Consider the following 17,214-nt stretch of genomic DNA (forward strand, 5'->3'; position numbering starts at 1 on the left):
TGTGGCAACAACTCGGGGCCAATTCCTAGACGATTTCCGTAATCAGTCTGGGATATCGCCTCCCGTTCACAACATCTCTACCTCCCCTGACGACGAATCCAGTGTCATTGAGCTCCCTTGCCATGGGATCAGCAAGGGGACAGGCCCTTCGGGCAGAAGTCCAGACCATGTTGAAGAAGAGCGCTCTCCAAGAGGTCCTCGACGGGTCTCCAGGCTTCTTCAGTCGACTCTTTCTTGTAAAGAAGGCGTCTGGAGGCTGGAGACCAATCATCGACCTCTCGGCTCTGAATAAGTTTGTCAAGCAAACTCCGTTCAGAATGGAGAAAGCAGACACGGTCAGACTTGCAATGAGACCACAAGACTTCATGTGTACTCTGGATCTGAAGGACGCGTACTTTCAGATCCCAGTCCATCCGTCTTTAAGGAAGTACTTAAGATTCAGCCTAGACAACAAGGTGTACCAGTTCAAGGTGCTGTGTTTTGGTCTCTCCACAGCACCACAGGTTTTCACCAGAGTTTTCACCCTAATATCGTCGTGGGCACACAGGATCGGCATCTGTCTCCTCCGTTATCTGGACGACATGCTAATCCTAGCAGACTCGGAGTCATCCCTTCTTCAACACCGAGACAAACTTCTGGGACTTTGCCAGGATCTGGAGATCTTGGTTAATCTCGAGAAGTCCTCTCTGCTTCCCACTCAAAGACTGGTATACCTAGGCATGATTATAGACACCAATCTCCACAAAGCCTTCCCATCAGACGACAGGATAGCAAGGCTGGGGAGGGTCGCAAGCCCTTTCCTCAGACGAGAAGAGCTTCCAGCCCAATCGTGGTTACGTCTCCTTGGTCACCTCTCATCTTTGGCTCGTCTAGTTCCCAACGGTCTCCTCAGGATGAGATCCCTTCAGTGGCGACTCAAGTCTCGGTGGAATCAAGGTTACGATTCCCTCGACGTCATGATCCCTATGCGACCTGCGGAACGGACGGACCTCCAGTGGTGGGTGACAGACGAGAACCTTCGAAGAGGAGTGGATCTTCTCGTCCTCCCCCTGGGATTTGATGCTGTTTTCGGATGCCTCAAAGAAAGGGTGGGGGTCTCACGTTCTACACCACAGGACCTTAGACCTGTGGTCAGAATCACAAAAGTGCCTCGCGTTCTACACTACAGGACCTCAGGCCTGTGGTCAGAATCAGAAAAGTGCCTCCATATAAATCTTCTAGAGATGAAGGCTGTTTTCTTGGCCCTTCAACAGTAACAACAATACCTGGCGGGTCACTCTGTGGTGGTGATGAGCGACAACACCACAGTAGTGGCTTACATCAACAAGCAAGGAGGTACCTTTTCGAAGCAGCTATCCCATCTTGCAGTAGAGATAATGAGATGTACCGAAGTCCGCTCGATTCTACTATCGGTACGTTTCATTCCAGGCAAGAGGAATGTGCTCACCGACAATCTGAGCAGAGCATCTCAGATAGTTAGTACCGAGTGGTCTTTGGATCATCTAGTAGCCAACAAAGTCCTGACTTTTTGGTGTTCCCCGACTGTGGATCTGTTCGCGACAGCGCTGAACTTCAAGCTTCCACTGTACTGCTCCCCAGTCCCGGATCCCAAGGTACTCTGGCAAGATGCCTTCCAACAACGGTGGGGCAACATCGACGTGTACGCCTTTCCCCCCGTTCTGTCTGATGAGGAGGGTGCTCAACAAGACCAGAATATCGGTCAATCTTTCAATGACCCTCATAGCTCCGCTGTGGCATCACGCATAATGGTTTCCGGACAATCTGCAACTCCTAACGAAACTTCTGAGAGAACTACCTCCACGCCTCGATCTACTCAGACAACCACATGCCAACATCTTCCACAAAGACGTAGCTTCGCTACGACTTCACGCCTGGAGACTATCCAGCATCTCCTCGCTGAGTGAGGATTTTCGCAACAAGTTACGATTAGGATGTCTGGACATCTGCGAAAATCATCTGCATCTGTCTACCTGGCAAAGTGGAAAGTCTTCTGTGGTTGGTGTCGTGGAAGGGGTATCTCTCCACTCGATGCCACTATTCCAACAATATCGGAGTTCTTCGTGTATTTGCGGGAAGAAATGCGCTATTCAGCTTCGGTGAAAGGCTATCGGTCAGCCTTAAGTCTAGCCTTCAGGCTCAAAGGAATGGACATTTCTTCCTCGTTGGAACTTCCCCTACTCATACGAAGTTATGAACTTACCTGCCCTCAGTCGGAAGTGAGACCACCTCATTGGAACGTGGTTCGAGTTCTCAGGTCTCTTAAGAGACCTCCCTATGAACCATTACGCCAGGCTTCAGATCGCCACCTAACTTGGAAGACGGTGTTCCTACTAGCTTTGGCTTCGGTCAAGCGAGTCAGCGAACTTCATGGTCTCTCATATGACATCGCCCATTCAAGGGGATGGGGGGAGGTAACGTTCAAATTCGTCCCTGAGTTTATTGCTAAGACTCAGAATCTGGGGGAGCCGGACCCTCGGTTCGACTCCTTCCAGATTTCGAGTCTTCGTTCTGTAACAGATGACCCAGACCATCTACTACTGTGCCCAGTAAGGAGTCTGAGGCTATATCTCAAAAGAACGGCTGCAGTCCGTCCCCACGTGCAAGCATTGTTTGTTAGCACTGGGAGGAATAAGAGGAGGGTCACCAAGAACACCATCTCGGCATGGATTGGTAGGGTGATCCATCTGTCCCTGAATCCAGACCCTCCTCCGTCACGTCGCCCTAGAGCACATGATGTCAGGGGCGTAGCTACATCCCTGGCCTTCAAGAAGAACTTCTCAGTGACACAGGTTCTTCAAGCTGGGGTGTGGAAGCTTCAGACGACATTCACAGCCCACTACCTGCAAGACGTGACCCACAGGAGGCTCGATACGTTTTCTATCGGCCCTGTGGTGGCTGCACAACAGCTGGTTTAAACATCAGGCTCCTTAGTGGACAAGTAGCAGAAGGTTGAGGGCATTGTTACCCGGTCTTAGTCTGCATGAATGAAAAGGTTTGTCTGGCCCTTATTCTTTTCTTCATCTTCCCCTCTCTTGGGGAAATCAGCATCCTGGGTTCTCTGCACAGCTGACCTCAAACCACTGCAGGTAAACTATGTTTCCTTGTGTTCCTAGTATTAAGAAAATACTGTCACGTCCCCATACCCTGACGAGGTGGTTTTGGGAGAGTCCTAGCCTAAAGTTTCCATCTAAAGGACTACAGGTCAACTTCCTAGGACGAGTCACACTTTATTATACCTTCACACACAGCTTGCATAGGCCGCAGTCCTTGCGTAGCAAGGTTCTAGCGAGGTGCAGGGGCTCCTTATTGCTGAGTGCGAACATACTCGAATAATGAGTCCCCGGGTAAAGCCAAAAGCCAGTACTGGAAGGGACTTTCCACCCTTCCTAATGGGTGAGTCACCCCTATTAAATAGCGTGGTTTGTATGTCAGTTACGGAACAAATGACAAAATTGTAGATAATTTGTATTTTTCAATATTAAACTTACCCGATAATCATGTAGCTGTCAACTCCGTTGCCCGACAGAATTCTACGGGAGGGATACGCCAGCTATCACTATACTAGAAGGGGGTGTACTCACAAGCGCCACCTGTGGCCAGGTACTACAGTACTTGTTGTTGACGCCACCTCACTTTTTCCTCTGTCGTGCTTCCGGCAAGACGTTCTTGGATACGCCTATGATTTTGGAGTATTGTTCACGGTTTGGTGAAGTATTTCTCTAAAGTTTGCAGCTATTCGCTATACTGGAAACTTCTATATTAGCTTAGTTAGCTTTTGGAATTAATTTGATTATTTATGGTGACGAAGAGAGTATGAACTCTCTTTCACCTTTAAATGGCCGACCCTTCCCTTAGACGGAAGTGTTGGTGTCTAAGAGAGTATAGACTCTCTTTCTTAATTTTGCTTAACAAAAGTTATAGATTTATTTTATATCTCTCCGCCTCTTATAGGCCTCTTCGATTAACTTCCTTTTATTATAAACTTATTAAAATTAATTTTTATATTTGTTTATATTCGACCTTCCTAATAGTAGGCGGTCTTTTCTTGGTACCGAAGTTAATTAACATTGAGCCCGTCATTTCGGTTTTACCTGTTAACATATTATGCTATTTTAATGTCTTTGAAAGAATTTCTTTGATAGTCTCGTACTGTTTGTTTTGTCTCTGCAGTTGTTGACGTTTAGAACGTTCAACTTGCGCTCTATCGTTACGATAGAGAAAGAATTTTCACGGTTTCACGTTGCAGTAAGAGTAACCGTGTCTAACGTTTTGTTCATTCTTTCTTAACTTAATGGTTTTAATCCTAATAAAGGAATTTTTCATTTTGGGAAATATTTCAGTTTTTTCCTTTAACAATAATATGTTTTAACGATATATATGATTGGGCTCTTCTCTCAGGTTCTAAGTCAAGAGAGAGAGAGAGAGAGGGAGATAGAGACGGAGGGAGAAAGAGGAGGATAAACGTTTCATTCAAGCGAGTAACGTTGTTATCGTTTTTGCTCTTCTCCCTAGTCTCTTTAGGGGAAGAAGGTAAACGTTTCTAGAGTGATCTAGTGTTTAGTCTCTTTCCAGCCACTGAATTATTTATCTTTCATTAGATTTTTCTGTTACATTGTAATTCTGTTTTCGCAATTACTAACTTTTGAGAAAGGATAGAATTGCGTGTTTCAGGTACAAACCACTTAAAGTTTCGAGTTCAGTGAAATAAGTGCAAACAGAAAATCAAAGTGATAAGTGATTAGCGCAAAGTGTGTCAGTGTTGTGCGTGAGGGTACTTCTGTGCGCGCCAGTCGTCCTCCCAGTCCGGGGCCTCTTGCAAGCTCCCAAGCCCAGGGGAGAAGCAATGTCGAAGGGCAAAAGGGTTCAGCAGGCCTTGATCGGCGCACAGAAGTATCCTCGGTGGTTGCGGGCGTGTCTTACCGAGACCGTCACTCCCACCCGCAGACGATTGAGCCCTTATTTTGCTCGTCTGCAGAAGAAATTTAGGGGAGAAAACGCTGGTCTCAGGTCTCAAGACCTCTTAAACGTAAAGTCCAGACCTATGCCAGACGTACGAAGTTAGAGTTCAACCCGGATGCAGTCATTGGGTTAGCTCTGACTCTCCTCAGTCATCAGTTGAATGCACTCCGCCTAAGAGGAGTAAGGTTCTGCCGCAACAGATCTCTGCTGTTAAGGCTTTACCTCAGCAGACCTTAGTGTCTGCCGACCCCAAGTTGACTCTACTGCAGTCCATGCAGTCACAACTTTCGGTCTTGATGCGTGAGTGTCGGGCTGAGAAGGTTGCGCCTCCGCCTGCGCTCGCTCCGCCTGCGCTCGCTCCGCCTGACCGCAGTACCGCCTGCCAGGCGTACGATGTTGAGCCACGTTATGAGTTTACTGATCCCAGTGGTGTGCAGCTCCCTCCGCCTTCCTTAAGGCAACCTCAGCAATGGGAACAGGAGGCTTATACCTCTCTTCCTCCGCTTCCACTTGCTGTTCCACCAGTGAGGCAACACTCGCTTGAGGTACAACAACCTCTCCCATCCATGAGTCAGTCTCCTCAGCTCTCGCTGCAGCGAGCTCAACCCTCCTCAAGGCAAGCACCTCAACACCTTAGCCTTGCGCCTCAGGAGCCTCAACTTGCGAGACTTTTACTGCGTTCTGCGCAGCCACTACCTTTTCGCTCTCAGCTCACACCGCAGGAACCTCAACTCGTTCCTCAGGAACTTGCTACTGCGCATCCGCCAACCACTCAGCAAGCGCAACCCTTGAGTTCAGCCACTCATGCCAGGAGTCAGCCTCCTCCACCCATGCGCCTACCTTCTGCTACTTCCTTTGATCAGCCTTTGCAGACTGAGCCTCAGGTGTTCCCTCAACAGAGTCTTGAAGAGGAAACCACAACTATTGTTGTTCCAGCTCGTTCTGACTCTGCTGTTCAGCATACCTTACCTCCATTTTCAAACATTATGATAATGGAGGTTATTGGTATTACTTATAAAAATATATTTGTATTCCTTGCAATATATTTTTAACAATATCGCAAAATATGGCAAAAATATGAATTATGAGTTATGAATGTAAGGTAAATATTATGTTGATATTAAAACCCCATGCAAGCATGCATAAAGCACTCTAGCACTGGTCATGGAATTTCTGAGAAAGGTTAAACGCCATGCACACGCTCTGCTTACCTTACAGCATGCTCTACATACAGCATGCTCTGCTTACAGCATGCTCTGCATACAACATGCTCTGCATACAGCATGCTCTGCATACAGCATGCTCTGCATACAACATGCTCTGCATACAGCATGCTCTGCATTCAGCATGCTCTGCATACAACATGCTCTGCATACAGCATGCTCTGCATTCAGCATGCTCTGCATACAACATGCTCTACATACAGCATGCTCTGCATACAGCATGCTCTGCATACAACATGCTCTGCATACAGCATGCTCTGCATTCAGCATGCTCTGCATACAACATGCTCTGCATACAGCATGCTCTGCATTCAGCATGCTCTGCATACAACATGCTCTACATACAGCATGCTCTGCATACAGCATACTCTGCATACAACATGCTCTGCATACCTTACCGCATGCTTCTCAGTCACACATCTTTGGTTGTTGCCAACTCACTAGACTGTCAAGCAGTTTCATAACGTTGCCTTCTAGTCTGCTGCTTTTGCACCAGTGAAACCCTCACTGAGAGAACTTAGCTTTTCTAGGATATGGTCCCTGTAGATGAGAAAGTTCTTTTCTCCCTCCTTCTGATATTCCCTTGAGGACTCTGTCATTTGGAGGGAGCCTTTAGCTGCGTAGCATCCTATGGACTTTTATTTAAGCATAACATGCTTCCAGGGAAGGTAATGGTTCCACTTCAGTCGCTAATCCCGTCTGTTACCACACCTGCTCCCATAGACCTTGAGCTGTGTTGCAAGACATGCAGTCCAAGCTTAGTCCTTGTTAGAGGATTTTTTGTTTACGGAGTCAATGTGTCACGGGGAAGACGTTCAACAACCAGCAGAAGTGACTTGTTGTGACGCAGTGCGGCTACCTCAGCAACCCGATAGGAGTTGTCTGTACGACCCAGACAGTCTAGACAGATTCGGGTTGTCACTGTACTTCCTCGCTTGCCCATGGTTGACAGTTCACAGACTGTGCAGCAGTACCATGATCTTGTGTCCAGCTCCGTCAGACGACTGGCTTTTAAGAACTCCCACAAGTCGTCGCTGTCTGGAGATTTTCAAATGGACTATGGATCTGACCAAGGAACTGGGCCTCCTGGTCAATTTTGAGGAGTCTCAGCTCGTCCCATCCCAGTCCATTGTCTCCTTGGGTATGGATCTTCAGAGTCGAGCTTTTCGGGCTTTTCCGTCGGCCCCAAGGATCTTCCAAGCCCTAGAATGCATCCAGAGCATGCTGAGAAGGAACCGATGCTCAGTCAGGTAGTGGATGAGTCTAACAGGGACACTTTCATCGCTGGCCCTGTTCATCGTGTTAGGGAGACTCCACCTCCCCCCCCTTCAGTATCATCTAGCTGCTCACTGGATAAAGGACATGACGCTAGAGACGGTCTCAGTTCCTGTTTCCGAAGAGAGGAGATCTTCTCTCGCGTGGTGTAAGAACAGCTTTCTTCTCAAGGAAGTCTACCTTTGGCTGTTCAGAAACACGACCGCCGTCTCCTCTCGGACGCATCAGACACGGGCTGGGGTGCGACTTTGGACGGACAAGAATGCTCGGGAACATGGAATCAGGAGCAAAGGACACTTCACATCAATTGCAAGGAGTTGTTGGCGGTTATTCTGGCCTTGATAAACTTCAAGTCCCTCCAGCTTAACAAAGTGGTGGAGGTGGACTCTGACAACACCACAGCCCTGGCTTACATCTTCAAGCAGGGAGGGACTCTTTCGTGGAAGTTGTTCTAGATCGCAAGGGACCTACTCATCTGGTCTAAAGATCGAAAGCTAACTGGTAACGAGGTTCATTCAGGGCGGTATGAATGTCATGGCAGATCACCTCAGCCGGAAGGGTCAGGTCATCCCCACAGAGTGGACCCTTCTCAAGAATGTTTGCAGCAGACTTTGGGCCCTGTGGGGTCAGCCAACCATAGATCTGTTCGCTACCTCGATAACCTAGAGACTCCTGTTGTATTGTTCTCCGATTCCAGACCCAGCAGCAGTTCACGTGGATGCTTTTCTGCTGGATTGGTTCCATCTCGACCTGTATGCATTCCCGCCGTTCAAGATTGTCAACAGGGTACTTCAGAAGTTCTCCTCTCACAAAGGGACACGGCTGACGTTGGTTGGCTCCGCTCTGGCCCGCGAGAGAATGGTTCTTAGAGGTACTGCAATGGCTGGTCGACATTCCCAGGACTCTTCCTCTAGGAGTGAACCTTCTAAGTCTACCTCACGTAAAGAAGGTACACCCAATCCTCCACGCTCTTCGTCTGACTGCCTTCAGACTTTCGAAAGACTCTCAAGAGCTAGGGGCTTTTCGAAGGAGGCAGCCAGAGCGATTGCCAAAGCAAGGAGAACATCCACTCTCAGAATCTATCAGTCTCAAGGGGAAGTCTTCCGTAGCTGGTACAAGACCAATGCAGTTTCCTCAACCAGTACCACTGTAACCCAGATTGCTGACTTCCTGTTATATCTAAGGAAAGTAAGATCCCTTTCAGCTCCTACGATCAAGGGTTACAGAAGTATGTTGGCAGCGGTTTTCCGCCACAGAGGCTTGGATCTTTCCACCAACAAAGTTCTACAGGACCTCCCTAGGTCTTTTGAGACCTCAAAGGAACGTCGGTTGTCCACTCCAGGCTGGAATCTAGACGTGGTCCTAAGGTTCCTTATGTCATCAAGATTTGAACCTCTCCAATCAGCCTCTTTTTAGGACCTCACATTAAAAACTCTCTTCCTCGTGTGCTTGACAACAGCTAAAAGAGTAAGTGAGATCCACGCCTTCAGCAGGATCATTGTTTTCACATCTGAAACGGCTACATGTTCCTTGCAGCTCGGTTTTTGCTAAACGAGCTTCCTTCACGTCCTTGGCCTAAGTCGTTCGAGATCCCAAGCCTGTCCAACTTGGTGGGGAATGAACTGAAGAGAGTACTTTGCCCAGTTAGAGCTCTTAGGTACTATCTAAAAAGGTCTTAACCTTTACAAGGACAATCAGAAGCCTTATAGTGTGCTATCAAGAAACCTTCTTTTCCAAGTTCTAAGAACTCAGTTTCTTACTATTCAGGCTTCTGATTAGAGAAACACATTCTCATCTGAAGGAAGAAGACCTTGCTTTGCTGAAGGTAAGGACACGTGAAGTGGGAGCTGTGGCTACTTCAGTGGCCTTCAAACAGAGCCATTCTCTGCAGAGTGTTATGGATGCAACCTATTGGAGAAGCAAGTCAGTGTTCGCATCATTCTATCTCAAAGATGTCCAGTCTCTTTACGAGTACTGCTACACCCTGGGACCATTCGTAGCAACGAATGCAGTAGTAGGCGAGGGCTCAGCCACTACATTCCCATAATCCCATAACCTTTTAACCTTTCTCTTGAATACTTTTTATGGGTTGTACGGTCGGCTAAGAAGCCTTCCACATCCTTGTTGATTTGGCGGGTGGTCAATTCTTTCTTGAGAAGCGCCGAGGTTAAAGGTTGTGATGAGGTCCTTTAGTATGGGTTGCAGCCCTGTATACTTTAGCACCTTTGAGTTGATTCAGCCTTCCAAGAGGAACGCTGCGCTCAGTAAGGAAGACGATCTTATTAAAGGCAGAGTAACGGTTCAAGTCGACTTCCTTACCAGGTACTTATTATTTCATTGTTATTGTGGATAACTGATTATATGAAATACGGGATACTTAGCTATCCTTTAGTCTTGTACACTGGTTTTTCACCCACCCCCCTGGGTGTGAATCAGCTACATGATTATCGGGTAAGTTTAATATTGAAAAATGTTATTTTCATTAGTAAAATAAATTTTTGAATATACTTACCCGATAATCATGATTTAATTGACCCACCCTTCCTCCCCATAGAGAACCAGTGGACCGAGGAAAAAGTGAGGTGGCGTCAACAACAAGTACTGTAGTACCTGGCCACAGGTGGCGCTTGTGAGTACACCCCCTTCTAGTATAGTGATAGCTGGCGTATCCCTCCCGTAGAATTCTGTCGGGCAACGGAGTTGACAGCTACATGATTATCGGGTAAGTATATTCAAAAATTTATTTTACTAATGAAAATAACATTTTTCCTAACTATACAAACCTTAGCTATTTAATCAAACTTACCCGCTGGCCCTATCCCCCTTGAAGTCCTACCTCCAAGCAAAATGAGCTCAAGCACAGGTGTGGGGGTTGGGTGTAGCAAGCTACCCTCCCTACCCCCCCGCTAACTAGCGGTGTGGTAGTAAACCCTCGTTAAAATTCTCATGGCTCGTCATTTCAGCTATGCCGAAAGTAATAACCCCTTTTAAATAGCTAAGGTTTATATAGTTAGGAAAAATACAAATTATCTACGAATTTGTCATGTTAGTGCTCTGATGAGTTCTATCCTTGCACACACATACCCCCCACATGATGAGCGCGCATGCTGAGCAAGTCGATAGGATATTCACTATTCTCACCCCTCTGAGCGTGCCCACCCCTGGGGCCTTCAGCGGACACTCACAGGTGTGAGAGGTCGTCCTCACTTAACAAGTCATCCCCTCAAGTGGTTTGAAACTGCCAAGTGATTCGTCGCCATTGCATTCCAGATCTTCAGAGCAGAGCTTGTTGCTGTCTTTGCTCATAATCCTCCTGCAAATTGGTACTCTACCGAGGATTAGTTTAGTAGAGGGGTGCACACTCAAGCTGAGGTCTGTCAGCCCCATATTAGCTTTCCGACTCTACGTCAAACGCTCTTGCAGATACTATAGGTCGTCTTTGCTCAAGTAGTTTCCAGCTACTCCCGAGCATGCAGATGATTCTTCAAATTCACGCACCAGCTCTTTGGAACTGTCAGGTGATCATTCTCTCGGGTTCTCTGTAACCCAGGACATATCCTACCTCTCCTTATGATGGAGAGGCATAAGACTCGTGTGTTGCAACTTGTGAGCAATGGCAATGACTCGCCTACGAGTGAGAGTTGGGCAAACAATGAATTATCCTTTTTCTCTTTTCCCCTTATTTTTGCATCCGCTACCTGTTCCTGAACAATAGGTTGCGTCGCTAAAGTGCTAACACTAGGCAATACGTTGCTAATAGAGCAAGCATTTGTGCTTCTTTGTTCACGAATAGTACATCCTGTGTTGACAATAGGGGGTATGCACTTTTGTTAGGCGTGCACGTGTTTTGCACGCACTCTTTCAGTACACCTGATTGGTTTCGGGAGTGTTAGTTGCAGGAAATCTTGACACGTACTAGACTTCAGTCACGTCCTCCGAGCAAACTTACGACAGCCACATCCTCCTAACAAACTGTTAAGACAGTAAGGTCCGAGATTTTCTCTTCCGGAGGAAGTGACTCTCTCCTGGAGATTCTAGGCTCTAGCACGTGAACACTGCTTCATGTGCCACCTAGCCTTTTGGTATCCTGTCCTAAGGCTCCGCCCAACCACCCGCCAACACTTCCTTGGGAGCACGTCTCCTGATACTGTAGCCCAAGACAACCAAGTCAGCTCTCCTTGAGACAAGTCCATTTCGGAAGAATGGAACATGTTTCCATTTGAAGGGGATCAGAGGCATGAGAGGCCCATCTCTTTTCCTCCTGGTGACACTTCCCTCCTTAGGTCCCATAGGGGATCAAGTTTTTCCAGGTACCACGGTAGCAAGGTGGGATGGGAGTCAACGACCGCATACACCTTCTGTCCCCCGGTTGATTGAGGAGCTTTGGCACCCTCCATCAGTCTTCCTACCTATGTGATACTTCAGTAGAACTACAGTACTGTAGTTGAGAGGATGGCTCTGCCATTCTGCATTTATGTGCAATGAAAGACTAAGAGTTGTGGGTGGAGGGTCCTTTTCCCAGGTACGAAGCAGTCTCCTCGCCCCGTTCAACAAAGTTACTGTATTCTTTTTGTCTCTTGTTATTAGTGCCAGGATTTCTTCCCCTGCTCTTGTTGGCCCTCCCGGGCTTTCTTCAGACATCAATTACATTGCTGGTTCTGTCCGTGGGACAGAGCAAATATATTTGGGGGTGTGGGGTAACAAATTTCGTAGCAACCTACTGTACCATTTTGCACGCCTGGGTATGAGGGTACTGTACATGGGATTGGTGTGCCCCTAAGGCACTGGTCTGCGTATGGGGGTACATGGGATTTGTCTGCCCATAATGCACCGGCCGACAAAGGTGGACAATCCTGATGTAGTGTGTTCCTTTGGTGACGTCCTTGCACTTATCCGTGCGTGTAACTGTCTGAGGGAGGTGACCTTAGCTCCATCTTTGGGGAGAGTATCAGTCTTCACTTTGTTGCCACTCAGGGGTTAAGACTGTACTTGAAGCTGTCCTGGTCAGATCTGGGTAGTTTGGTCTTGGAATAAGTTAACGATCAGATCTATTGGTCTGAGAACTTGATGGAATCCAGCCGGTCAAACAAGATCTTCCCCTCCCCACTCTTGAGGTGGTGAAGGTTCTCTGTTGTCATTTCTCCAAGTTGGTTCATTGATGTGTGCACTGACGGGGACATTTTCCTTCGATAGACTCAAGGTGGATGGTACGTCCTTGTTTCCTCTCTTGAGTCAATGGTTATGGAATTGTCATCCTTGAATCTGTCTCTTGGCATGGCCAATGGTCAGGTGGAGTGATGTACCTCTCCAAGTCAATGGGGTTATGAATCCTTGAGTCTTTGGAGAAGTACAAGGTTAGTTTTGTGCTGTCTGGTGAAAAGGCAGTGACCTTCCTTGCACACTAGTAGGCTAACTGGGTTTTGAAGAAAGATCTTTACGTTAACACTTTCTCAAAACAAGTTAGCCCAGAATTGGTTTTGTCACTTTGGAGGAGTTGCCTGTAGGCACCAGTGTAGAAGTGGAGTACTGCTTCACAGGACTCCCAGATCCAGAGCACAGTATCCTTTAAGAGACCTATGGACAAACCCTTGCTTTCGGGCATGCCTGCAGGTTTGGGTGCAAGAAAGGTTCTCTAGGGTTTTCTTAGACCCGGATTCGAACTACCCGCAACTTCTTCCAGAAAGGAACTATTGCATGCACAGCCATTTAAAGCCCCAACCTGTTATTTGATACTAGTGTCTGGGCTTTTACAGTTGACTCACCCTGGTGGAAAAGTCAACCTGGTATTCTCTCCACTGAACAAGTTTGTTTGTCATATGAAGTTTAAGATAGAAACAGTATGTTTTGTGCAGAGCTCTTTCAGTGAGGAAGTTTTCATGCTTTTGATTTACCAGTTCAAGACTGTGCTTTGGACTATGTACTTTTCCTCAGGTGTTTACCTTGGTAGCAACTTTGGCCCACTCACAAAGGATACGTCTGTTGATGTATCTTGATGACTGGCTGAGTCCGGCCTCCTTGATGTAGTTGCTACAGGATTGAGATTAGATTCTCATATATTGTCCTGGTTTGAGGATTGTGATAAACTGGGAGAAGTCAAATCTTATACCAAAGCATAAGCACTTGAACATACTGATAGACATGGCATCAGCAATTCATTAGCAATAGTCTTTCAGTCAAACGGTCACTCAGTAAGGTCAAGGAGGTGATGTGATTGTTTCTGTATGAGACAGAAACCCCAGCTCATCGTAGAGTCTTCTCGGCCACCTTTCCTCGCTGGAGAAACTCATTCCTCATTACAAGTGCTTCCACCAGAGATCTCTTCAGTGGTGTTAGAAGGATAACTGGTCAGCCTCCAGGGATCCACCTTTCCTTCCTAGGCATGGAAAAACCTCACCCAGTTTGTTTAACTGTGAAAACCTCCCCATGAGTCCCACTCCACTCCCTGTCTCTTGGTATGAAACTCTTCTCGGATGCATCGAAGGAGGGATGTGACACACACTTAAATGACTCTTTTATCTTAGGAGTGTGGTCGAAAGAAGAGATGCATCAGCAAGTCAACATTCGGGAAATGCAAACAACCTTTCTAGCGCTGCAAATATTCCAAGAATGTTTGAGGGTACTGTTGATGAGACACAACTCCATTGTAGTTTTTTATGTCAACAAACATTGTCTTCTGCCCTCTCTGTAAGCTGATGAAGCAAATGCAAGTCTGGGCTGTATTCCACACTGTAGAATACCGGTACATTCTTGGAAAGAATAATGTGCTAGCAGATATACTCGCTTACCACGGGTAGGTTGTTGGGTCATCCCTGCATAGCGGAGAGACTTCTTACCATGTGGGGTTCTCTGGAGATTGACCTGTTTACCACATTGCTACACAGGAAGTTGCCTCATTCCACACCAGTTGGCTGTGTTCAAAGACTCTAACACTTGTGGGATCAACTGTACATTTGCAGCTGCCTTTCCTCTTTTCAGCCTGACCTGTCCGGTTAGCCATCGAGTGTTATGCCAGTACTGTACTCAAGATGACTCAGGTGGCTCCCAGATAATCTCTTACCAAGAGGTATTCTATTATGGTAGCACTGGTAGCACTCCTCCGAGTAAAAAACTTTTTTGATGTGCTACACAGCTGATGTCTTGGTACTTTTGACAGTCCTCTGCAGCTGTCTACCAGGGAAAGTGTGCCATCTTCAATTGTTGTAGAAGGGATACTTCTTTGGTCGGAGCATCTTTAGTGCAGATCATGGATCTCCTCGTCTTTCCTTGTCGAGTGAAGCTCCTCTCAGTCGCGACTGTCAAAGAGTACCACTCAGTCTTGAATATGGTCTTGCAACTGAAGGGATAGACCTCTTCTCCTCAAGGGAGTTATCCATCCTTGTGAGGAGTTTCGAGCAGTCTACCCCTCCCAGGACCTCCGGCTCATGGAGTTGAATATTACCTGGATTCACAAGGCTTTTACATGTATCCCATTTGAGACTTTGAGAAGGTAGTCAGACAGAGATTTGATGCTCAAGACTGTGTTTTTACTTGCCTCATCTTCAGCAAAGAGAGTTAGCAAGTTGCTCGGTGTCTTACTTTAGTCACCCATGCTCAAGGGCGGAAGAAGGTCTCCTTTAGTTTTTTGCCTGGCTGTGTGGCCAAAACCCAGAACCTGTAGGCACAACCCCCAGTTCGAGACCTTCTCCATGGAGTGTCAGGGAGTGGTGATCGAAAGATGCCATGCCATCCCAAGAGGACGCAACACATCAGACCTGAGTGTCCACGACTCTTCTTTATCACTGACAGGATCAAGAAAGAGGTGTTAAGGAACAACATCTAATTCTGACTTTGAGATCTGTTTAGTGTAGGCTATGCTAAATATGTCTATGCTGAAAACTAAGTACGTACTTCCAGTGAAAAACAGGGATAATGTTACTCAGTGGCACCCTATGCTGGGATGGAGGTTTTGAGTGCACTAGGATAATTTAGGAATGCAGACATTTTTAGGTGGCCATTTTTTTTTTCTTTTGAATTTTAATGGTTATTGGTGCATATGTGATGGAAATACTGTGCTTGTTTGAAGTACTATGCTGTATTTACTGTAGTTTATAGGATGGTGTGTATTTACAGATATGTTTAAAAAATAACACATGACGCATCCTTAGTGTTTTTTTATTTTGATATGATTAATGTACCTAACAGATTAAGATTGATTCTAATTTTGCTAAATACATGTTTTTGATTAGCTGATATTTTTCTCTGTTTTAGTTACAAAAATAGTGTTTGTTCACATTTCGTTTGCATTTTTATTTTCCAAGTGGGTAATAAACCTGTGATATCTTTTATTTCCATCATTCATATCATTTAACCATAATGTTTCTTTCAGGTTATCGTGCCCGTTCAGCTTACAAATTACTGCAAATTGAAAACCGATTCAATGTGTTGCAAGGTAGTAGAGTCTGCATCGATTTGTGCGCCGCCCCAGGGTCATGGATGCAAGTCGCCAAACAAACAATGCCCCTGTCCTCCATCATCATTGGTGTCGATCTGTATCCTATCAAGCCAATTCACGGAACCATTGGCATCGTGGGAGACATAACCACAGAAAAAGTCCGTCAGGAACTCAAGGGCAAACTCAATACTTGGAAGGCAGATGTTGTTCTTCATGATGGTGCCCCTAATGTTGGTTAGTATTTCTTTTTGGTTGTGTTGCATTGAAGATTAATTGTTATACATGTTTTACCTGTATTTGATTCATTAATTTTGTATTTTGTAAGTAAGCATACATAATTAATCATAATCTAATGACATTTTGTATTGATCTTGTTCTGTATTCAGCTGATATTGAACTTTTTTTTTTAAATGAACACGAAATTCTTTGAAAACTATGTGTAGTGTCTTGATGATTAAATTTTGATGTAGTTTACACCAAATCAGTCTTACAGTTATGAATGTATTTTTTTTCTTTATTATCAATTGAGTAACTAATAAATGTTGATACATCAAGGAGCTTAAAATCTGTTATTAGAGAACGTCTATTTATGTGAAACATTGATAAAGAATTATCCAAAGACATTATATAGGTCCTTATGAAATAATGTAGGGAATTATTATATAGGTTGGGTCCTTATGAAAGATAAGTTAATTTGAAGCCTTTTGCAAATAATGTTTAAATTTACGTTTTAGCATTCTTGCAGCTTTTTCCTGTAAGTTGAATTGGTTTTCAAGAGTCATGATTTTTTTGGTACTAAGTAATTACTGTACTTTAGTGTTATAAAGTCCACTCATGAATAGCAGAGGCAAGCGACAATGATGTTGCCCTATCAAGCAGGACAATAGAGACAGACCATATACTGTATATACATTGAGATACTACCACTAGAGAGTTATGGGGTCTTTTGATTGGCCAGACAGTACTACATTGGATCCTTCTCTCTGGTTACGGTTCATTTTCCCTTTGCCTACACACACACACACACACAATGAATAGTCTGGCCTATTCTTTACACATTCTCCTCTGTCCTCGTACACCGGACAACACTGAGATTACCAAACAATTCTTCTTAGTTTACTGTAGTTGTTCAGTGGCAACTTTCCTCTTTGTAAGGATAGAAGAGACTCTTTAGCTTTGGTAAGCAGCTCTTCTAGGAGAAGGACATTCCAAAATCAAACCATTGTTCTCTAATCTTGGGTAGTGCCATAGCCTCTGTACCATGGTCTTCCACTGTCTTTTTGGTTAGAGTCCTCTTGCTTGAGG

At 45.7% G+C, this 17,214-nt stretch overlaps 1 protein-coding gene across 1 annotated transcript in view; it reads left to right on the top strand.

Moving 5' to 3' along the window:
* LOC137647527 (pre-rRNA 2'-O-ribose RNA methyltransferase FTSJ3) overlaps positions 1 to 17,214 on the top strand; it is a 98,366-nt gene that overhangs the window by 10,055 nt on the left and 71,097 nt on the right. The window contains exon 2 of the mRNA XM_068380766.1: positions 15,844 to 16,143. Within this exon, the coding sequence (XP_068236867.1) occupies positions 15,844 to 16,143 (300 nt within the window). The remainder of the gene's footprint in view (positions 1 to 15,843; positions 16,144 to 17,214) is intronic.

This window comes from Palaemon carinicauda, chromosome 1, assembly GCF_036898095.1.
Source record: "Palaemon carinicauda isolate YSFRI2023 chromosome 1, ASM3689809v2, whole genome shotgun sequence".
Lineage (NCBI taxonomy): Eukaryota > Metazoa > Arthropoda > Malacostraca > Decapoda > Palaemonidae > Palaemon > Palaemon carinicauda.